The sequence below is a fragment of the Oncorhynchus gorbuscha genome, linkage group LG09, assembly GCF_021184085.1.
Source record: "Oncorhynchus gorbuscha isolate QuinsamMale2020 ecotype Even-year linkage group LG09, OgorEven_v1.0, whole genome shotgun sequence".
Lineage (NCBI taxonomy): Eukaryota > Metazoa > Chordata > Actinopteri > Salmoniformes > Salmonidae > Oncorhynchus > Oncorhynchus gorbuscha.
In genome coordinates this window covers 94,787,140-94,811,897 of record NC_060181.1, presented here as the reverse complement: position 1 = coordinate 94,811,897, position 24,758 = coordinate 94,787,140, and the positions used below count along the sequence as shown (strand labels likewise).

General features: G+C 41.2%; 1 protein-coding gene across 1 annotated transcript; it reads left to right on the top strand.

The window, feature by feature from the left end:
- Nucleotides 1-19,852: 19,852 nt before the first annotated feature.
- On the top strand, nt 19,853-24,022 carry LOC124044290 (butyrophilin subfamily 1 member A1-like). The gene is made up of 11 exons (XM_046363936.1): nt 19,853-19,974; nt 20,189-20,304; nt 20,677-20,730; nt 20,915-21,019; nt 21,361-21,462; nt 21,561-21,722; nt 21,827-21,964; nt 22,085-22,136; nt 22,516-22,542; nt 22,643-22,669; nt 22,811-24,022. The coding sequence occupies exons 1-11, from the start codon at nt 19,956-19,958 to the stop codon at nt 23,344-23,346; spliced, it is 1,338 nt and encodes a 445-aa protein (XP_046219892.1). The 5' UTR covers nt 19,853-19,955; the 3' UTR covers nt 23,347-24,022.
- Nucleotides 24,023-24,758: the final 736 nt, after the last annotated feature.

Below are 24,758 nucleotides of genomic sequence, written 5' to 3'. Positions count from 1 at the left end.
TAATTTTTTTTTTTTCAGTCCAAGAAAAGTATAATACTTCCTAATTAATATTTGGTCATGAATTGTCTTGTCCTTACAGCACTTTATAATGATTGATTTGCATGTGGACTTCATGGCATGGGTACAATGCGCTAATGTAAATGTTGAAAAATAAAGAGTCAATTAACAGTAATGTTTTTTGCTTTTTGCAAGAGATTTATCGTCAGTTGATAATGAATTGTGGGGGGATCAATGTGAAGGCCTGAATTGTGGGGGATCAATGTGAAGGCCTGAATTGTGGGGGATCAATGTGAAGGCCTGAATGGGGGATCAATGTGAAGGCCTGAATTGTGGGGATCAATGTGAAGGCCTGAATTGTGGGGGATCAATGTGAAGGCCTGAATTGTGGGGGATCAATGTGAAGGCCTGAATTGTGGGGGATCAATGTGAAGGCCTGAATTTGTGGGGGATCAATGTGAAGGCCTGAATTGTGGGGGATCAATGTGAAGGCCTGAATTGTGGGGGATCAATGTGAAGGCCTGAATTGTGGGGGATCAATGTGAAGGCCTGAATTGTGGGGGATCAATGTGAAGGCCTGAATTGTGGGGATCAATGTGAAGGCCTGAATTGTGGGGATCAATGTGAAGGCCTGAATTGTGGGGGATCAATGTGAAGGCCTGAATTTGTGGGGATCAATGTGAAGGCCTGAATTTGGGGGATCAATGTGAAGGCCTGAATTTGGGGGATCAATGTGAAGGCCTGAATTTGGGGGATCAATGTGAAGGCCTGAATTTGGGGGGTCAATGTGAAGGCCTGAATTTGGGGGATCAATGTGAAGGCCTGAATTTGGGGGGATCAATGTGAAGGCCTGAATTTGGGGGGTCAATGTGAAGGCCTGAATTGGGGGGATCAATGTGAAGGCCTGAATTGGGGGGGGGATCAATGTGAAGGCCTGAATTGTGGGGGGATCAATGTGAAGGCCAGAAATAACAAAGTGACAGAGGAATCTAAATGTTAACTGTACAAGATCTGTTTTGGATATTAGTTTACTGAGAAATGTCAACCTGTAAAATTGTTGTAAAGAGGAAATGAATCTGTCCAATGTGCTTCATATCCCAAATGGCTGCTTTTCAGACATTGATACAGAGAAGCATGGCATGGACCTTGTTATGTATAATGATCTTATGCATTTTCTGTAACGTCTGTAAAATCTAATCTAAAAGCCCTCATTCTGTGTATGGAAAGAAAAGGACGCTTAAAGTTTAAAAAATATTTTAAACTACACTTCATTTGAATTGTTTTTGTTGTAATGATTTAATGTTTTATTAGATTTTCCTTGTTTGTCTTTTCCTGAAAAATGGGTTTGGTGCCTCTGTTCTGTTGTGCAAAGAAGAATGTGACATTGCAATAAAGTTTTACTTTTTAAAAACTGGGTCTGGATTTTCCTTCACCGCTAGGTGCCATAAGGGATTGATGAACGCTATAATAAACCTGTCTTGGTGCCATAAGGGATTGATGAACGCTATAATAAACCTGTCTTGGTGCCATAAGGGATTGATGAACGCTATAATAAACCTGTCTTGGTGCCATAAGGGATTGATGAACGCTATAATAAACCTGTCTTGGTGCCATAAGGGATTGATGAACGCTATAATAAACCTGTCTTGGTGCCATAAGGGATTGATGAACGCTATAATAAACCTGTCTTGGTGCCATAAGGGATTGATGAACGCTATAATAAACCTGTCTTGGTGCCATACGGGATTAATGAACACTAATAAACCTGTCTTGGTGCCATAAGGGATTGATGAACGCTATAATAAACCTGTCTTGGTGCCATAAGGGATTAATGAACACTAATAAACCTGTCTTGGTGCCATAAGGGATTGATGAACGCTATAATAAACCTGTCTTGGTGCCATAAGGGATTGATGAACACTATAATAAACCTGTCTTGGTGCCATAAAGGATTGATGAACGCTATAATAAACCTGTCTTGGTGCCATAAGGGATTGATGAACACTAATAAACCTGTCTTGGTGCCATAAGGGATTGATGAACGCTATAATAAACCTGTCTTGGTGCCATAAGGGATTGATGAACTCTAATAAACCTGTCTTGGTGCCATAAGGGATTGATGAACTCTAATAAACCTGTCTTGGTGCCATAAGGGATTGATGAACTCTAATAAACCTGTCTTGGTGCCATAAGGGATTGATGAACGCTATAATAAACCTGTCTTGGTGCCATAAGGGATTGATGAACACTAATAAACCTGTCTTGGTGCCATAAGGGATTGATGAACACTAATAAACCTGTCTTGGTGCCATAAGGGATTGATGAACGCTATAATAAACCTGTCTTGGTGCCATAAGGGATTGATGAACGCTATAATAAACCTGTCTTGGTGCCATAAGGGATTGATGAACACTAATAAACCTGTCTTGGTGCCATAAGGGATTGATGAACACTAATAAACCTGTCTTGGTGCCATAAGGGATTGATGAACACTAATAAACCTGTCTTGGTGCCATAAGGGATTGATGAACACTAATAAACCTGTCTTGGTGCCATAAGGGATTGATGAACACTATAATAAACCTGTCTTGGTGCCATAAGGGATTAATGAACACTAATAAACCTGTCTTGGTGCCATAAGGGATTGATGAACGCTATAATAAACCTGTCTTGGTGCCATAAGGGATTGATGAACACTAATAAACCTGTCTTGGTGCCATAAGGGATTGATGAACGCGATAATAAACCTGTCTTGCTTGCGAATCGATCACACAATGAAAGTGGCCAGCGGTGTTATGCCCATTGGGGGAACAAGAGCACGTGCCCCTTTTAGATTGGCCGTGTATTACATTTGTTTTTCATTTTAAAACTCACGTTTTTATCATAAACTGACTGATTTCCCTCCCCTGTCAGGCGGTATTCCAAGGTGCGTGCGCCATGGAGCAAAGACACAGCTTTTGTTGTGCTGGCATGATTTTTCAGTAGGTGTGTGTGTTAATTTTGATCAAGATCTGCAACTTATTGATTCCTAGCCATTTTTAAAAAAGTTTGCTTTAGCTAGCCAGCTAGATAGGTTCCACATCTCCTTACCTCATAACGAGCTACCATTTTCAGGCTATCAATCAAGTTATGCTGCTTTTTTGACTGCAACTCTTAGTGTTAACCAACCTTTTGTGACTAGGGGGCAGTATTTTCATTTTTGGAAAAATAACGTTCCCGTAGTAAACGGGATATTTTGTCAGGACAAGATGCTAGGATATGCATATAATCGACGGCTTGGGATAGAAAACACTCTATAGTTTCCAAAACTGTAAAAATATTGTCTGTGAGTATAACAGAACTGATATTGCAGGTGAAAAATCCAATCCGGAAGTGCCTCATGTTTGGAAAGCGCTGCGTTCCAATGAGTCTCTATTGGCAGTGAATGGGCTATCAACCAGATTACTTTTTCTCCGTATTCCTGAAGGTGTCTACAGCCTTGTGACGTAGTTTTACGTATTTATGTTGAAGAATACTCGTAGAGGGCTACATTGTGCAACTGGTCACCTGATGCTCCCAGAGAGATTCTCGAGTAAAATACAGAGGTAGCCGTTACTCCAATCGGTCCTACTGAAAAACTAATTGTCCCGGTGGATATATTATCGAATAGATATTTGAAAAACACCTTGAGGATTGATTATAAACAACGTTTGCCATGTTTCTGTCGATATTATGGAGCCAATTTGCAATATTTTTCGCTGTTTTCGTGACTGCAATTTCCGGGCGATTTCTCAGCCAAACTTGAAGAACAAACGGAGCTATTTCGCCAACAAAAATAATATTTTGGGAAAAAATGAACATTTGCTATCTAACTGGGAGTCTCGTAAGTGAAAACATCTGAAGCTCATCAAAGGTAAACAATTTCATTTGATTGCTTTTCTGATTTCCGTGACCAAGTTACCTGCTGCTAGCTGGACAAATCAAATCAAATTTATTTATATAGCCCTTCGTAAATCAGATGATATCTCAAAGTGCTGTACAGAAACCCAGCCTAAAACCCCAAACAGCAAGCAATGCAGGTGTAGAAGCACGGTGGCTAGGAAAAACTCCCTAGAAAGGCCAAAACCTAGGAAGAAACCTAGAGAGGAACCAGGCTATGTGGGGTGGCCAGTCCTCTTCTGGCTGTGCCGGGTGGAGATTATAACAGAACATGGCCAAGATGTTCAAATGTTCATAGATGACAGCAGCATGGCATGGCCAGGTGGACTGGGGACAGCAAGGAGTCATCATGTCAGGTAGTCCTGGGGCATGGTCCTAGGGCTCAGGTCCTCCGAGAGAGAGAAAGAAAGAAGGAGAGAATTAGAGAACGCACACTTAGATTCACACAGGACACCGAATAGGACAGGAGAAGTACTCCAGATATAACAAACTGACCCTAGCCCCCCGACACAAACTACTGCAGCATAAATACTGGAGGCTGAGACAGGAGGGGACAGGAGACACTGTGGCCCCATCCGAGGACACCCCCGGACAGGGCCAAACAGGAAGGATATAACCCCACCCACTTTGCCAAAGCACAGCCCCCACACCACTAGAGGGATATCTTCAACCAACAACTTACCATCCTGAGACAAGGTCGAGTATAGCCCACAAAGATCTCCGCCACGGCACAGCCCAAGTGGGGGGGCGCCAAAATGCTATGCTAGGCTGAAAATCGCAAATGAAATGAAATCAATATGCTAGCTCTCAAGCTTAGCCTTTTGTTAACAACACTGCCATCTCAGATTTTCAAAAGTATGCTTCTCAACCATAGCAAACTAGCATTTAGCATTTAGCGTTAGCATTTAGCATTAGCATTTAGCGTCAGCATTAGCAGGCAACATTTTCACAAAAACCAGCAAAAACATTCAATAAACCATTTACCTTTGAAGAACTTCGGATGTTTTCAATGAGGAGACTCTCAGTTAGATAGCAAATGTTCAGTTTTCCTGAAAGATTATTTGTGCAGGAGAAATCGATCCGTTTTCTGCATCATGTTTGGCTACCAAAAAAAAAACGAAAATTCATTCATCCAAACGCCAAACTTTCTTCCACATTAACTCCATAATATCGACTGAAACATGGCAAACGTTATTTAGAACCAATCCTCAAGATGTTTCTCACATATCTCTTCATGATATAACATTCCTGGAAGTCTCCTCTCTGTCTCAATCACATGGATGAATGCGAGCAACTTGGAGATTACGCAACAATTTCAACAAAGGACACCGGGCGGACCCCTGGTAAATCTTCCAATGATATGCCTACAAATACGTCACAATGCTGCAGACAACTTGGAGAAACGATAGAAAGGGCAGGCTAATTCGTGGCGCTTTCACAGCCATATAAGGAGACAATAAAAAACAGAGCGTCAAAAATCCTGCTCATTTCCTGTTTGAAGTTTCATCTTGGTTTCGCCTGTAGCATCAGTTCTGGGGCACTCACAGATAATATCTTTGCAGTTTTGGAAACGTCAGAGTGTTTTCTTTCCAAAGCTGCCAATTATATGCATAGTCGAGCATCTTTTTGTGACAAAATATTGCGCTTAAAACAGGCATGTTTTTAAAAATCCAATAATGACATAGCGCCCCCATAGGTTGAAGAGGTTAAGGATTGATTGAGCATTATTGTTGTATTGAGAAACTGTAGAACCATTGAACTGTAATAATGTGTATAAGACAAAAAACAGAGTGACTTAATAAAAGTTTGAGACTTTGACAACTAGGCCAGATTAACGATCTGGAGAGCAAACGCCTCTGACACTCTCACTGAGCAGAAAGTGACCCTGGTTATAGGTTAAAAAGTGTTTGCACTAAAGAATATTTCATTGTGTGGACGATAATATATCTTAATATATAAGTCAATACATATAACAATACTAGTTTCCAAGTGACTGACGAGCATAATAACTAACTGAGAATAAGTTATTAGGTATTGATATATAAAAGAAGAAGACACAAGGTAAGGGAGTGTAGGAAGAATCTATAAACATAAAGTAATAAAGTACTCATCGGCCTCCCGGGTGGCGCAGTGGTTAAGGGCGCTGTACTGCAGCACCAGCTGTGCCATCAGAGACTCTGGGTTTACGCCCAGGCTCTGTCGTAAGCGGTCGTGACCTGGAGGTTTGGCCTAGCATCGTCCGGGTGAGGGAGGGCTTGGTCGGTAGGGATGCCCTTGTCTCATCGCGCACCAGCGACTCCTGTGGCGGGCCGGGTGCAGTGCACGCTAACCAAGGTGGCCAGGTGCACGGTGTTTCCTCCGACACATTGGTGCGGCTGGCTTCCGGGTTGGATGTGCGCTGTGTTAAGAAGCAGTGCGGCTAGGTTGGGTTGTGTATCGGAGGACGCATGACTTTCAACCTTCGTCTCTCCCGAGGGTAAAAAAAATTCAATAAATAAATAAAGTACTCATCTATCCAAGGCCCTATACTAGACCGGGAAATAAGGGAGTGACAACGTGAACGAAGGAACAAACCCAACTCACGCCAAGGATCATTACGAATACATAGAAGAGTTGGTGGGGCCTCTATCTCGTCCTCTGCCTAGCCAGAGGAGAGGTCTTTGACCACGCCCACCAGGGGTGGGATTGTCCACTGAGATGGTGGGGCCTCTATCCCGTCCTCTGCCTAGCCAGGGGAGAGGTCTTTGGCCACGCCCACCAGGGGTGGGATTGTCCACTGAGATGGTGGGGCCTCTATCCCGTCCTCTGCCCAGCCAGAGGAGAGGTCTTTGACCACGCCCACCAGGGGTGGGATTGTCCACTGAGATGGTGGGGCCTCTATCCCGTCCTCTGCCTAGCCAAGGGAGAGGTCTTTGGCCACGCCCACCAGGGGTGGGTTTGTCCACTGAGATGGTGGGGCCTCTATCCCGTCCTCTGCCCAGCCAGAGGAGAGGTCTTTGGCCAGAGGAGAGGTCGCCCACCAGGGGTGGGTTTGTTTACTGAGTTGGTGGGGCCGCACGGCAAGGCCCTTGTTAAATCCTACAGTACTCTGCCCAAACAGGGGAAAGGGAAAGAGGCTTTTGCTGCAGACGACGGGCCAAAGTCAGCACCGTGACAAGGTATTGTACATTAATGAGGAAAAAAACATTTAATCTATTTTATAATAATGTTGTAACGTAACAAAATGTGGAGAAAGTCACTTTTCCCCAATGCACTCTATGTAAATATTAGACACCACAATGTAAATAATTCCCTGATCCCCGTCACTTTAAACATCTTTGTGTATATATGTATTTTCTTTTACTTTCAAATAAAAACAGACAATCAATCCAAACGGTGCAGCGGCCAATTGGGGAATGGAAAGAGATACCTGTTTACTAAAAACACCAAAAAGTTGATTGATTGTAAAATATGGTGGTGGATCTTTGATGTTTGAATGAAAAGCACAACTGTTGGTAATGGCATCATAATGCAGTACTTCCTGGAGCTGGGGGAGGGTGTAATGGTATTTCTACAATGCTATTGGATGATGTTGTGTGGATTGTCACATGACACAACTTTAGGACATTTACTAAGTTGAGTTACGGTAAGGATCTGTGTGAAGGTTTGAGGGAGAGACTGGGGGCTGGGGGTAGCTGATTGGGGTCAAGTCAAGAAGTGGATAGAAAACACTGTTGTTTTTCTATGAAGATTCTTTAATTCAAAACGTCATTTCAATTCACATCCTCATTGCTGATCTGAAAACTGAATTGAACCCAACCATGCCATTTGGCAGGAGATACTTGATCAATAATTACCTCACAATGCCATCTAGTGGTCACATGTATGCATTACAACAACAAAATACAAAGGAAAAAAATACAAATACACATTGTTTTGTTTCACCACAAGGTGTCGCTAATTGCATAGTTTTCACTAGGACATCCCTGTCATTGTGTGCTGTGTAATTTCTGGTAAACAACTCTTATCAGAAACAGGTATGGAGGTTTCACTTTCACGTCATTAGGGAACTTGCTGCTGAACTGAGCAGGGTAGTTCAGGTTTGTCTGTCTATGTAGGGAAAAGAATGTGACTCTTTGTGAGTCCAAATCAGTTGCCCTGTACCAGTCCTCGCAGATCAGAAACATCAAGTCCTTGCAGGAACTAGAATTCCTTGCAAATTGTGTCATAGTTTGATGTCTATATATATATATATATAGAGAGAGAGAGACAGAGAGAGACAGGGAGAGAGAGACAGGGAGAGAGAGAGAGACAGAGAGAGACAGAGAGAGAGAGAGAGAGAGAGAGAGAGACAGACAGACAGAGAGGCAGAGAGAGACAGAGGCAGAGAGAGACAGAGGCAGAGAGAGACAGAGAGAGAGACAGAGAGAGAGAGAGAGAGACAGAGAGAGAGAGAGAGAGAGAGAGAGAGAGAGAGAGAGAGAGAGAGAGAGAGAGAGAGAGAGATGTCAAACTATGACACAGTTTGCAAGGAATTCCAGGTCAGGTGAACAAAAGGACTTGAGTTCCTGTATGCTGTTATGATCACACCACGTCTCGTTAATCATGAGGCATACACCCCCGCCCTTCTTACTATATATACATGGATATATATAGAGAGAGATGCTGTTTTGATCACACCACGTCTCGTTAATTGACTCGTTGGCAAATAAGTCAATATATAGATAGATAGATAGATAGATATATAGATAGATAGATAGATAGATAGATATATATATAGATATATAGATAGATATATAGATAGATAGATAGATAGATAGATAGATAGATAGATAGATAGATAGATAGCTAGATAGATAGATATATAGATATATAGATAGATATATAGATAGATATATAGATAGATAGATAGATAGATAGATATATAGATAGATAGATAGATATAGATAGATAGATAGATAGATAGATAGATATATAAAACGTGCTTCATTTGAATGATTTGTCATTCTTTAAGGACTAAATACAAGTTTTCATTTTGTCTATCAACACATTGATATCATCCTGTTTTTCTTCGTATTGGTTTCTCAATGTTTCCGGTTCGTATTCTTGGTGCTTTCAAGACAACGCAGAACCTCCAAGTAAAAATGTACCTATGTTTTTTTTGCATAGAGCTTCCTGTTGGTTGTTTCTGATACTTTCCAAGTGGGAAACTCAGAGCTCATCTGTCTACAACCAGTTCCCTAGTCTGACAATTCTGAGTTTAGGTGATTTCTCATTTATATATTTGTGATGTCATGAACTAACATTGAGACAAAACCATGTTCGTATTGTACAGTTTTGTAATATTTTTTAGATGGTTATATATTGTAGCGAAGCTTAGTAATTGGAAGATAGCTGCACTTTCTGTGTCGTTCATTTAAAAAAAAAACAATGTGTGAAATGGAAGACTGGATAGAGGTAGTGCAGAGAGGGTGGAGTCTCTGAGACGATATAAATAAGAGACGTTCCTCATTCTCTGGATGGTGATGAACAACAGGAAGGATTCTGTACTCTATTCTCTCACTGCACATTAAGGACATCATTATAGGACAAAGATGGCATCAAAGACAGCTGGTAGTTAGAAATGTAGCTTCTCACATTTACAGCAACAATAACAGTTGTTTTCTGAAGTGCTTAATAAAATAGCTACTAGAAGTAGACCAACAAAGAGTGCAAAGGGCAACTTTTCAAAATGAGACCAAAAAGAGAACAATACCAGAACCTGTTCATCACAACCTTTCATCAAACCAATAATGAGTTCACATCATTTAGATTTAAGTTTAGTTTATTAATTAAAACGAGCATTCCATCTCAGCTGAGGGAATAAAATGATTCTGTGTGTAAACGGAAAGATATGTGCTGCACCTTTCTTGACACGGATCACTTAATCCAATGTTTCGGGCATGAAGGTCTCATCTGACAAAACAGGAACCACACTAAAGGTCACTGAAACTTGAGAACGTAATAACGTGGCTTTATTAAATGACCATTAATATATTGTGAAGGAGCTCCACTATGCAGAACGTTCTTTTCGTTCTATTCGTCAATACTTAGATTATTCCTTCACCCTATCTGGACATCATCCCACAGTTCAGACACTATTTTCTGAAGCCATCTGAGAAGTCAATCAGGATACGTGCAAGATAACATATGTGACAGGCAGTGACAGGAAAGGATTGTGGTCAAACCAGTCTTTTCCATGCCAGTAATCTACAGTACGAAATGTCCTTTGAACAGCAATAGTCATTGTAATGCCTGTACTTTGTTCTATTCAACAGTTTGCAAAGGTGAAGGAAAGCCTCAGGCTTAACCAGCACGGCTACCATTACATTCTGCAGCGATACGCCATTCCATCTGGTTTGCACTTAGTCCCACTATCATTTGTTTTTCAACAGGACAATGACCCAACTCACCTCCAGGCTGTTAAGGGCTATTTGACCAAGAAGGAGAGTGATGGAGTGCTGCATCAAATGACCCGACCTCAAACCAATTGAGATGGTTTGGGATGAGTTGGACTGCAGAGTGAAGGAAAAGCAGCCAACAAGTGCTCAGCATATGTGGGAACCCCTTCAAGAATTCCAGATGAAACTGGCTGAGAGAATGCCAAGAGTGTGCAAACCTGTCATCAGGGCAAACCGTGACTAGTTTGAAGATTCTCAAATATAAAATATATTTTGATTTGTTTAACACTTTTTTGGTTTCTACATGATTCCATATGTGTTATCAAATCAAATCAAATGTTATTGGTCACATACACATGGTAAGCAAATGTTAATGCCAGTGTAACAAAATGCTTGTGCTTCTAGTTCCGACTGTGCAGTAATATCTAACAAGTAATCTAATAATTTCACAACAACTACCTTATACACATAAGTGTAAAGGAATGAATAAGAATATGTACATAAATATATGGATGAGCGATGGTCGAACGGCATAGACAAGATGCAGTAGACGGTATAGAGTACAGTATATGCATATGAGATGAGTAATGTAGGGTATGTAAACACTATATAAAGTGGCATTGTTTAAAAGTGACTAGTGATACATTTATTACATCCAATTTATAATTATTAAAGTGTCTCACTGGGGATACGTTATCGGAGTCGGTACAGCCACCCTGTTTCTTCACACATTGCACCGACAGAAACCAACATCTGTCTGGTAAGAAGAAGGGCTGGGGGGTATGCCTCATGATTAACGAGCTGTGGTGTGATCATAACAACATACAGGAACTCAAGTCCTTGCAGGAACTAGAACACAAGTCCATACAGGAACTAGAATTCCTTGCAAACTGTGTCATAGTTTGACGTCTCTATATATATATATAGAGAGAGAGACACAGAGAGAGAGAGAGAGAGAGAGAGAGAGAGAGAGAGAGAGAGAGAGAGAGAGAGAGAGAGAGGTCAAACTATGACACAGTTTGCAAGGAATTCCAGGTCAGGTGAACAAAAGGACTTGAGTTCCTGTATGTTGTTATGATAACACCACGTCTTGTTAATCGACTCGTTGGCAAATAATTCAATATATATATACAGTGCCTTGCGAAAGTATTCGGCCCCCTTGAACTTTGCGACCTTTTGCCACATTTCAGGCTTCAAACATAAAGATATAAAACTGTATTTTTTGTGAAGAATCAACAACAAGTGGGACACAATCATGAAGTGGAACGACATTTATTGGATATTGGGTGTGCAAAATTATTCAGCCACTTTACTTTCAGTGCAGCAAACTCTCTACAGAAGTTCAGTGAGGATCTCTGAATGATCCAATGTTGACCTAAATGACTAATGATGATAAATACAATCCACCTGTGTGTAATCAAGTCTCCGTATAAATGCACCTGCACTGTGATAGTCTCAGAGGTCCGTTAAAAGCGCTGAGAGCATCATGAAGAACAAGGAACAAACCAGGCAGATCCGAGATACTGTTGTGAAGAAGTTTAAAGCCGGATTTGGATACAAAAAGATTTCCCAAGCTTTAAACATCCCAAGGAGCACTGTGTAAGCGATAATATTGAAATGGAAGGAGTATCAGGCCACTGCAAATCTACCAAGACCTGGCCGTCCCTATAAACTTTCAGCTCATACAAGGAGAAGACTGATCAAAGATGCAGCCAAGAGGCCCATGATCACTCTGGATGAACTGCAGAGATCTACAGCTGAGGTGGGAGACTCTGTCCATAGGACAACAATCAGTTGTATATTGCACAAATCTGGCCTTTATGGAAGAGTGGCAAGAAGAAAGCCATTTCTTAAAGATATCCATAAAAAGTGTCGTTTAAAGTTTGCCACAAGCCACCTGGGAGACACACTAAACATGTGGAAGAAGGTGCTCTGGTCAGATGAACCCAAAATTGAACTTTTTGGCAACAATGCAAAACGTTATGTTTGGCGTAAAAGCAACACAGCTCATCACCCTGAACACATTATCCCCACTGTCAAACATGGTGGTGGCAGCATCATGGTTTGGGCCTGCTTTTCTTCAGCAGGGACAGGGAAGATGGTTAAAATTGATGGGAAGATGGATGGAGCCAAATACAGGACCATTCTGGAAGAAAACCTGATGGAGTCTGCAAAAGACCTGAGACTGGGACGGAGATTTGTCTTCCAACAAGACAATGATCCAAAAAATCCAAAATCTACAATGGAATGGTTAAAAAATAAACATATCCAGGTGTTAGAATGGCCACGTCAAAGTCCAGACCTGAATCCAATCGAGAATCTGTGGAAGGAACTGAAAACTGCTGTTCACAAATGCTCTCCATCCAACCTCACTGAGCTTGAGCTGTTTTGCAAGGAGGAATGGGAAAAAAATTCAGTCTCTCGATGTGTAAAACTGATAGAGACATACCCCAAGTGACTTACAGCTGTAATCGCAGCAAAAGGTGGTGCTACAAAGTATTAACTTAAGGGGGCTGAATCATTTTGCACGCCCAATTTCTCAGTTTTTGATTTGTCAAAAAAGTTTGAAATATCCAATAAATGTCGTTCCACTTCATGATTGTGTCCCACTTGTTGTTGATTCTTCACAAAAAAATACAGTTTTATATCTTTATGTTTGAAGCCTGAAATGTGACAAAAGGTCGCAAAGTTCAAGGGGGCCGAATACTTTCGCAAGGCACTGTACATCATAGGGGTTATTCATATGGGCACAGAGGACATCAACATATTTTTACTTTATTTTTAAAGCTGCCCAGAGAGGACGTTGTTTCTATTGGCAGATGCAACTCATTCCATTCTGAGGCTCCACAATAAAAGACAGTACCTTTCCCAGCATTACTCATGAACCTGAATAAGCACACATCAGCAACACTTGATCTGGTGCTGTGATTGTGTGCATTCCATCTCAGCTGAGGGAATAAAACGAGTCTGTGTCATAGACAAGATTGTGCTTTAGATGCTTTAGATGCTCAGACATGCCCTCACCCTGTCATTTTGTGCTGTGTAGTTCTGGTAAACAACTCTTATCAGAAACAGTTATTACGGTATGGACGGTTTCAATTTCACGTTTGATTAAACGGAAAGATATGTGCTGCACCTTTCTTGACACGGATCACTTAATCCAACGTTTCGGTCATGAAGGTCTCATCTGACAAAACAGGAACCACACTAAAGGTCACTGAAACTTGAGAACGTAATAACGTGGCTTTATTAAATGACCATTAATATATTGTGAAGGAGCTCCACTATGCAGAACGTTCTTTTCGTTCTATTCGTCAATACTTAGATTATTCCTTCACCCTATCTGGACATCATTCCACAGTTCAGACACTATTTTCTGAAGCCATCTGAGAAGTCAATCAGGATACAGATTAGCAACCATAACATATGTGACAGGCAGTGACAGGAAAGGATTGTGGTCAAACCAGTCTTTTCCATGCCAGTAATCTACAGTACGAAATGTCCTTTGAACAGCAATAGTCATTGTAATGCCCGTACTTTGTTCTATTCAACAGTTTGCAAAGGTGAAGGAAAACCTCAGGCTTTCCTTCACTGGACAGGTAAATACACCATGGGTCAGTCACCACAGACTGGACAGGTACATACACCATGGGTCAGTCACCACAGACTGGACAGGTACATACACCAGTCACCACAGACTGGACAGGTACATACACCATGGGCCAGTCACCACAGACTGGACAGGTACATACACCAGTCACCACAGACTGGACAGGTACATACACCATGGGCCAGTCACCACAGACTGGACAGGTACATACACCAGTCACCACAGACTGGACAGGTACATACACCATGGGCCAGTCACCACAGACTGGACAGGTATATACACCAGTCACCACAGACTGGACAGGTACATACACCAGTCACTACAGACTGGACAGGTACATACACCAGTCACCACAGACTGGACAGGTAAATACACCAGTCACCACAGACTGGACAGGTAAATACACCAGTCACTACAGACTGGACAGGTACATACACCAGTCACCACAGACTGGACAAGTACATACACCAGTCACCACAGACTGGACAGATAAATAAACCAGTCACCACAGACTGGACAGGTACATACACCAGTCACCACAGACTGGACAGATAAATAAACCAGTCACCACAGACTGGACAGGTACATACACCATGGGGAAGTTAAAACAGACACAGAATACATTTTAGTCCTAGACTAAAAATAATATTCCTTGTAGATCCAGGATTTAGATTAATCTGTATCCGGGGAAACCTCCCAGATACTGTATGTTAGAGGTAAACCTAGAACCGGTTTAAATACAATAGTCAAACTGTACACAGCACACATCATGTGCAAACATAAATCCACACACCATGAACAGGAAAAACACTGAAACGGAAAATAACCTCTAACAAGAAACAGGGAAAACAGGCTACCTAAGTATGGTTCTCAATCAGAGACAACGATAACCACAACTAACAGTGGGAAAACAGGCTACCTAAGTATGGTTCTCAATCAGAGACAACGATAACCACAACTAACAGTGGGAAAACAGGCTACCTAAGTATGGTTCTCAATCAGAGACAACGATAACCACAACTAACAGTGGGGAAAACAGGCTACCTAAGTATGGTTCTCAATCAGAGACAACAACTACCCACAACTAACAGGGGGAAAACAGGCTACCTAAGTATGGTTCTCAGTCAGAGACAACGATAACCAGCTGCCTCTGATTGGGAACCATACCATGTCTAAACATAGAAACACAACACCTAGACCTACAACATAGAATACCCACCCACATCACACCCCGACCAAACTAAACATAGAAACATACAAAGCAATCTACGGTCAGGGCGTGACAGTATGACAGTATGACAGTATGACAATATGGTTCATTGCCAACGCAAATGTTATTCAAACGAGATAACATGCAAAGACTAGTTTCAGTGTTCCAGTATGAGCAAAGACATCATTGGTTGGCTATATAACTAGGATGATTATCAATACAAAATACATTTATTACCATCATAACAATCCTGTCACAAACAGCAAGGTTTCTCCTGCCACTATCTTTATCATTTCTAACTTCATTTGATTTATTTCCTTACAGCTAAGATCACACTGGATTGAAAAAACAGCCAAACCAAATCTCCTACTGTCCCCCGACAGGAAAAGAGCTTTATACTGCTGCTTTCAATCAGAGGGAAGTGGTTAAACTGTCTGCACTTTTTCTCAGTTGAAGTAAACAATGTATTTCTGTTTGTTTTCAGTTTCACTTTTCAGTCAAAATGCAGAAGCCAGTGTCAACATCTGAGCATTTGTGACCAACAGGCTCAAATCGTTCTTACAGTATGTAGCAACATTTGAAATTGTATTGTTTTATTACATTGGATAAAAGTAGAGACTCAGAGCTACAAAATGGTTTATTTCATACACTACAGTTGAGTAACAATCTGAAAGTAATTTTGCTTTGAAAGTTAACTTGTAAACTCATTTTTGAGAAAATGGCCTTTGAATGTTTTGGTACTACTACTGGAGAGCTCTTCTTTATCTACACCCATTCAGTGTTCACACCCTCTAAAGTTTTAGCCCCGCCCATCTCTTTAAGATCCAAACGTTCTGTACCAACAACAGCAGTCAAGCACCCAAGCTAACTTTCCAGCTACTTCCAGAAATCTAAGTGAGAGAGAGAGAGAGAGAGAACAGCTCACTGAACATTATTCGCCGTAGCAGAGCTGGTTAGGCTGTTATGTTATTCAGAGCGTTGGTGACTGCAACTGTGCTGTCAAATTGTCCGTTGGTAAATTCAGAGCGTTTCGCACAGTGGATGCTCTGGTCAATGAGTTTACTGAAGTTTACTGACAACAGCCATATTCAACGGGTATTGAGCGTTTGTAAATTCATCAATTATTCTGCTCTCTCTGGCACACTCAGACGAGAATGCTCTGAAATCGGAGTAGAGGGCCAGACTGAATTTACGAACTCACCCAAAATGGTTACCTGCATAGTGGATTCTTTTGTTAAGACATGTAGCTAGCTAGCTATACAATGAACCATGATCCCAACTCATGACGTTACTACCCTGAATGAATCTGCAGGTAGTTTACCAACCAGGTTGTAATGATGTGTGCTGGGAGTGAGTGTTTTAATAAATAAACACAACGTAATACAAAATAAGAAACACAAACAACGCACAGAACTGACACAGGAACAGAAACAATAACACCTGGGGAAGGAACCAAAAGGAGGCCGTCATTGAAAATAAGAATTTGTTCTTAACTGACTTGCCTAGTTAAATAAAGGTACAAATATATATATATATATATATATATATATATATATATATATATATATATATATATATATATATATATATATAGGGAAGGTAATCAAGTATGTGATGGAGTCCAGGTGAGTCAGATGACACGCAGGTGCCCGTAACGATGGTGACAGTTTGGTGTCATAACGAGCAGCCTGGTGACCTGGAGGCCGGAGAGGGAGCACACGTGACACAGGCTCAATGTTAGCTAGCTAACATTAGGCTACAGCTAGCTAACATTAGGCTACAGCTAGCTAACATTAGGCTACTGCTAGCTAACATTAGGCTACAGCTAGCTAACATTAGGCTACAGCTAGCTAACATTAGGCTACAGCTAGCTAACATTAGGCTACAGCTAGCTAACATTATGCTACAGCTAGCTAACATTAGGCTACAGCTAGCTAACATTAGGCTACAGCTAGCTAACATTAGGCTACAGCTAGCTAACATTAGGCTACAGCTAGCTAACATTAGGCTACTGCTAGCTATCATTATGCTTCAGCTAGCTAACATTATGCTACAGATAGCTAACATTAGGCTACAGCTAGCTATCATTAGGCTACAGCTAGCTAACATTAGGCTACAGATAGCTAACATTAGGCTACAGCTAGCTAACATTAGGCTACAGCTAGCTAACATTAGGCTACAGCTAGCTAACATTAGGCTATAGGTAGCCAAGAAAATGTCTCTTTCTGTCAAAATGAGAAACATTTCATATCTGATAATGCAGCTGTATAGCCTGTATACCGTTACATCATTCATGGATGCATCTCCTGTTGGGTGAGGATGAAATCCGGATGCAATCATACTCGAATTCCACTCATTTCAAAACTCAGTCCTCCAGAAAGTGGAGAGCAACATTTACGCTGTTTTAATACATACAATGCATTTAAAAAAAAAAGCTGCATTAAACGTTTACGTTCAAACTGCTCTCCTGTGACGTAGTAGCCTCATGCAGCGCAACACATCTCCTTCACATAGAGTTGAGCAGGATGTTGATTGTGGCCTGTGGAATGTTGTCCCTCTCCTCTTCGATGGCTGTGCCAAGTTGCTGGATATTGAAGGGAACTGGAAAACGCTGTCATACATGTCGATCCAGAGCATCCCAAACATGCTCAATGCCAAACCTTCATACCATAACTGCAACACACAGCCCATATAGTATAGTTGTCACCACATTAGCTAACATCATCATCAACATAGCAACTAGAACTAACGCATCCTAGATTTTGTATTGAAGTCAAAGTACCCAGTGGAGGACAGAAGCTAGCTGTCCTCCGGCTACACCATGGTGCTACCTAACAGAGTGCTGTTGAGGCTACTGTAGACCTTCATTGCAAAACAGTGTGTTCTAGTCAGTTATTAGGTTGACATGTGAATAATTATTTTAGTATACTTGTATGTAAAAATGACAAATTTTTCACTATTTCAATTTTTATGAAATTCATTGAGTGTGATGGTCCTCCCCTTCCTCCCCTGAGGAGCCTCCTCTGGTGTGAAAACCTCTGGTTTGTTTGGGTCATTCCAACAGCAAGTACAGTTCTTGTTTAGAGAAGCTTTTTCTGTCCATCAATGTGAATATGAATTTGCACTTGTAATTCCTTTCAGTTCAGACAACTATTCGCTACTCTGTCATATTTGACACATTTTACATGTCCTTTTGGATAATCGGTTTAGAGGGTAGTTGACATTGTAGTTTAATGTAACAACTTCTTGCATTAGACTGTGGACATTCAAGAGTGTCTTAAAAAATGTGGATAGCTGCTTTTCCACTCGATCCTCAATATACATGCTGGTCCTAGAACCTCAATCTATAGGCTGGTCCTAGATCCTCAATCTACAGGCTTGTCCTAGAACCTCAATCTACAGGCTGGTCCTAGATCCTCAATCTACAGGTTGGTCCTAGATCCTCAATCTACAGGCTGGTCCTAGATCCTCAATCTACAGGCTGGTCCTAGAACCTCAATCTATAGGCTGGTCCTAGATCCTCAATCTACAGGCTTGTCCTAGAACCTCAATCTATAGGCTGGTCCTAGATCCTCAAACTACAGGCTGGTCCTAGATCCTCAATCTACAGGCTGGTACTAGATCGTCAATCTACAGGCTTGTCCTAGATCCTCAAACTACAGGCTGGTCCTAGATCCTCAATCTACAGGCTGGTCCTAGGTCCTCAATCTACAGGCTGGTACTAGATCCTCAATCTACAGGCTGGTCCTAGGTCCTCAATCTACAGGCTGGTCCTAGATCCTCAATCTACAGGCTGGTCCTAGATCCTCAATCTACAGGCTGGTCCTAGATCCTCAATCTACAGGCTGGCCCTAGGTCCTCAATCTACAGGCTGGTCCTAGATCCACAATCTACAGGCTGGCCCTAGATCCTCAATCTACAGGCTGGTCCTCAATCTACAGGCTGGTCCTAGGTCCTCAATCTACAGGCTGGTACTAGATCCTCAATCTACAGGCTGGCCCTAGGTCCTCAATCTACAGGCTGGCCCTAGATCCTCAATCTACAGGCTGGTCCTAGATCCTCAATCTACAGGCTGGTCCTAGATCCTCAATCTACAGGCTGGCCCTAGATCCTCAATCTACAGGCTGGTCCTAGATCCTCAATCTACAGGCTAGTCCTAGATCCTCAATCTACAGGCTGGTCCTAGATCCTCAATCTACAGGCTTGACCTAGATCGTCAATCTACAGGCTGGTCCTAGATATGGAGGAACTGTTATAGGTTTGTTTTTTTGACATCTTTACTTACGGTGAGAGTGAAAGAAATATAGGGAAGTGTTTGTGTGTTTTGTTACGGCTAGGAGTGGGTGGTGGGAGGTTAAGAAAACAGCTAATCAAACTTGTGACACCATTAAAATGGAAGTATACGCCCTATCGGATTATACAAGAGGCTATGGTATTGACCATGAATTCAGTCATTTGGAACAGCGTGCATTTTCTCCCCAATACTGGCTTACTTTTCCAATCAATTAAGCCAACAGGGTAAATAAAGTATTTCTTAAATTCTCCGGTTTTGGTGCTTTCCAAGTCCAACTCTCATAAAACCCAAACTTTCCAACATGTATGTAGCCTACGACTGAAAGAATTGAATGAAAAAGTATGTTTGCTGCGCTGTAGGGGGCGGGGAGTGTCGAGTGTAGGGGGAGGGGAGGGGAGTGTCTAGCTACAGTTGGTATATAATCAGTCTGGTGGGAGCGAGCTTGGCTACTAACTCTGTACTAGACAATTCGATTATGTATAATTATGTATACAAGTTTCAGAAACAATGCAAAATTGGACTGCAGGTGAGTCAATTGCTGCAGTAAGACTATAAAGAGGCACATATGGCATGCATTTTGTAACTGTCGATATAGCTTTCACTGTGTTTTTTCCAAATATTCAAAAATGCATATTTTAATCAAATTTGATCCAAGCAGTATGATAAATGAATAGATCTTTTTATGTGGTTATTGTTGCTGTTGAAAGTCTATTCTCATTGGTTGTGATGATCATTTCCAGAAACATTAAACGACAGCCAGAGCTTTGGAAGTTTTGGCAAATCTTGGGAAAAAGTACCACATTCTTATGATTGTTGTTCACAACCATTTGGGAAGCCTAATCTCAGCTTTTATCAGGTAAGGAAAACAACAAACAACTCAATTCACGCAGTGTGTGTGTGTGTGTGTGTGTGTGTGTGTGTGTGTGTGTGTGTGTGTGTGTGTGTGTGTGTGTGTGTGTGTGTGTGTGTGTGTGTGTGTGTGTGTGTGTGTGTGTGTGTGTGTGTGTGTGTGTGTGTGTGTGTGTGTGTGTGTGTGTGTGTGTGCGTGACCTTTATTTTCCATCGCTGTCGGCGTGGTGCCAGTTTTTTTCCTTGTTCTTTTTTGGATGTAAACAACTTCAGAGTTTTGCAACTTCCTCTTCAACTCAACTTCCTCTTCAACTCTGCATCGAATTCTAGAATAGGTCCAGTGTTGATGAACTTCTACCATATTTATTTTTGCTTGCAGACAATCAGAAGACCGCTGAAGAAATTTACAATTTTATTTAAGAATTTTCTTAAGGTAAATGTAATACAATTTACAAAATTAAAGGAAAAGCAGCCAATAAGTGCTCAGCATATGCCTAACAAAATTATTGATTGAATGCTTTGTTTTGTTGAATTAATCATGAGTATTGTATTGTTATTCTATGTTGTGTCAAGTCATTGAGACACTATAGAATTCCTAATAGTTGTTTCCTGTGTAGGGACCCTCTCGGATTTCCACCGTAGAAACAAGCCAGTCTCCATCTCTGGATGAGTGTAAAGCCATAATCAGAGAACTGGCCACCGAGCTACATCGGATATCAAAGGTAGTCCTGCTTAACATTTGAACAGGATAACAGGATGAACCGGATTGAACAGGATGTTCAGAAATAGCAGAGCAGTAGAACAGGCCGATATGGTATAACAAACATTTGCAACATCTGATCGCCATGGAACATTTGAATAAATAAATACCAAAAAAATAGGGAGAAAGAATAAAGAGTTTGCACTCAGTCAGCTGTATAAGGAAATAAGCAAACAGGAAACCACTCACCCAGAGGCGGCGCTCCTAGTGGCCGGAGACTTTAATGCAGGGAAACGAGGTCAAAGGACACATGCTGTGTTCCCTTCAACCTTTCAGTAGTATATGTCTATTCTATCTCCATAGTATCAAGATAATTTCACCACCAGCCACGAGGATGGCTACAGCCTGGCAGAGTGTCAACAGTTCATCCTACAATGGGCGGAGGAGTTGAGCATCTTACCAAAGGTACTGTTGAGAACAACCACCAAAAACAGCAACAGTATTGAATCCATGCAATGCTCCTGTAATGAGTGTGTATGAGTGACAAACATCTTCGTTCAAAGATATCCGTGGGGCAAAGCAGGAGCTCACCAAAGCCCCTGCGTTCCTGCTGGGAGGACTATGAGGCAGAGGAGAGAACATCTCCAAAAGAGGCTGAGAGAAGACTGGCAGAAGCTCAGCGCATCGTCTCAGAATGGGCTGCAGGACTGCAATCACGAAAACAGGTGTCACAACTAACTACAAACAATTTTAAACAACCTGTGCTTATTAAGAATTTCAACTTTTTAAGGTTAGTAAATTCTCATATATAATTTCTGTGTCTCTGTAGGACTCAGTGTGTCCAGGAGAGGATGTGTGTTCAGTCCTGCAGGATCTGGAGGGACAGTGGAAGAGAGGGAAACTACCCAACATGCTCCCTGTTATGGACTTCATCATCTGGACTGTGTTACAGGAACAACCTCAAGAGGTGTGGCATGACAGTAACCTATTATGATAGGGGTTTTTCCTTAATTTATGATGTTGGAATATATTTCTGAGTGATTAGTAGTATAATTCATCATTAATCATTGGTCACTTTGTCATACAGGGTTCCATCCCAGAGCTGTGGCTCAAATCCAAGCAGAGGTTCAAACACTCAGGTACCTCTCATTTGAGCTCAGATATCTCTTTCATTTTCAACATGAGCTAAGATATCTATTTTATTTTCAACATGAGCTAAGATATCTCTTTTATTTTCAACACGAGCTAAGATATCTCTTTCATTTTCAACATGAGATAAGTTATCTCTTTCATTTTTAACATGAGATAAGTTAACATTAGTATTACACTGACTGTAGGCCTACACAATACTTTCAGTATATAATTTGACCTGCACAAAACCTGTTTTTTTAATCATTCCTCAAACACTTTTTAATCTGCACAAAACCAATTTGATCATTCCTCCAACCCTGTCTGTTTGATTAAGCAAATGCCTGCATGAATTGACCATTCTTCAAAATGCTTTCATTTTGTCCTCAGCCTTCACCACAGTGATTCCTGAACCAGGTAAGCAGTAAGATTAAAAATAAATTAAGTTGAATTCACTTTTATCAAATTACTTTTCGGTTGTAAACTCATCAGGTTTTCAAACATTGTTTTATTTCAGTATGGGACTGGATAAGCAAAGCATCAGGTAAATTAAACTACTAAACCATTATGCTATTTCAACATGACAATGGCAGTCTTCATTCAGAATGGTTTTTAATATTTTTGTTTCATGCACCAAAAAAAAATTATATTTCGGAAATCAAAAGGCCCTTTTTTTTACCTACAGTTGACATCCTCTTGGACCCTGAATCAGCCAATCCAGATGTCATAGTGTCCAACAATCAGAAAAGTGTGAGAGTGGGCAAAATAATAGAGAGTGAACATGATCCTAGAGACGGATACCATCACTACCGCGCATCTCCCAAGTATGACGGGTGGTGGTGTGCACTGGGAACACAGGGCTTTACCAAGGGTAGGCATTACTGGGAGGTGGGGGTGGACGGGAAGACAGACTGGAGGATAGGGATAGCTAGGGAGTCTGCACCAAGAAAAGGCTTCATTGAACTGAACACGTCAACAGGTTACTGGACACTTCGGATGCAGGTCAGTGGGCTGAAGGCTCTAACTGTTCCGGCCGTTGATATCAAGATTCCAGAACATCTCACGAAGATTGGGGTCTACCTTGACATTGAGGAGGGGCAGCTCTCCTTTTATGACGTTGTGAGACGCAGCCATATCTACACCTTCAATGACACGTTTTCTGAACAGGTTTATCCAGTCTTTGGCACAGTAGAGACAGACAGAGACCTTATCATACTGTAGTACACAGCTAAATAGAAAAGTCACAGAAGACAACCCTATACCACCCTAGACCACAGGCCATCATGTGATGACATCCCCATATTTTTAACATTGACATTTTGGGGGAAATTACTCTGCCCACGATGGCACCAATTATGCCAACAAAACACAGCTAATTCCATACATGACATGGTGTAATATTTAGTATCTTCGTTCTGTTCTCTTCCATCGCCAAAACACAGCTAATTCCATACATGACATGGTGTATATAATATTTAGTAACTTCGTTCTGTTCTCTTCCATCGCCAAAACACAGCTAATTCCATACATGGTGTATATAATACTTAGTAACTTCGTTCTGTTCTCACAGCAGGTTGATGGTAATCCATAATGGTGACCATTTATTATCCTTAATCCAGTCATAAATCAGCTGTTTGCTAGAGTCTATCTTTCTAAAGAGTTGTCTGCATTATGATTAATGAAGCCAGATGTATCTTTCTTTATGACTTGGGAAGCTTTACTTTGTGAATTTTAATGATAATGTGACATTGAGGAAGTATGAAAAAATAAAAAATAATTACTATAGCTACCCTCAATGAGTTTGTACTGAAGCTACAGAAGATAAAAATGTATGTTTATTCTTTGCACTTTCTGTAATTATTTCAAGTATGGAATAAACAGAGCATATTTTAGTGTCGTGGCTTCCTTGGTTTGATGTTTTATTCCAGCTCATGAAATATGGGACCAACACTTTACATGTTGCCTTTAATATTTTTTGTTCAAACAGACCGTTTGAAGAATTTAATTCAAGATAACCCATGAGGACATTTCTATAGGCACAGATGATGTCCAAACCAATCAGATATATTAGTCTCTCAGCATCAGTCAGTTGGCCTGTGTTTATGAGATCGCCTGTGTTTATGAGGTAGCCTGACCACCCGCCACCACCAATACCACACCAATTGATGGTCTCTGGGAACACAATGCTCTCTCAACGTTTTCAAACCAGGCACATTGAATGTGGATTAGGATTCTATGGAAGTGCAGGTACACCTCCAGCCCAATTCTGATTATTTTTCCACGAATTGGTCTTTTGATCAATCAGATCAGCTCTTTTGCCAATAACTGAGGCAAAAGATCACAATTGGGCTGCCTGTGTAAACACAGCCAACTGACAATTATTGTTCGGATTAATGTCCAAATATTTAAAGATGTGTCTGTGATCACCACACTTCTTAAAGAATGTGTCCAATAATAATGCCTTTTGCTTTGGCCACTATCAATGCGTAATATTACGCAGCCTAATCTGGGTGTCTGTCGGATGTGTCAAGGCTGGGTTCAATCCGTATTCCTGAAGAGCTGCTCAACAGCTTGATAGAAAGTTTAATAAGGCAATGTTCCCCGCGTTAGCGCAGACACAGTTAACGCATTCA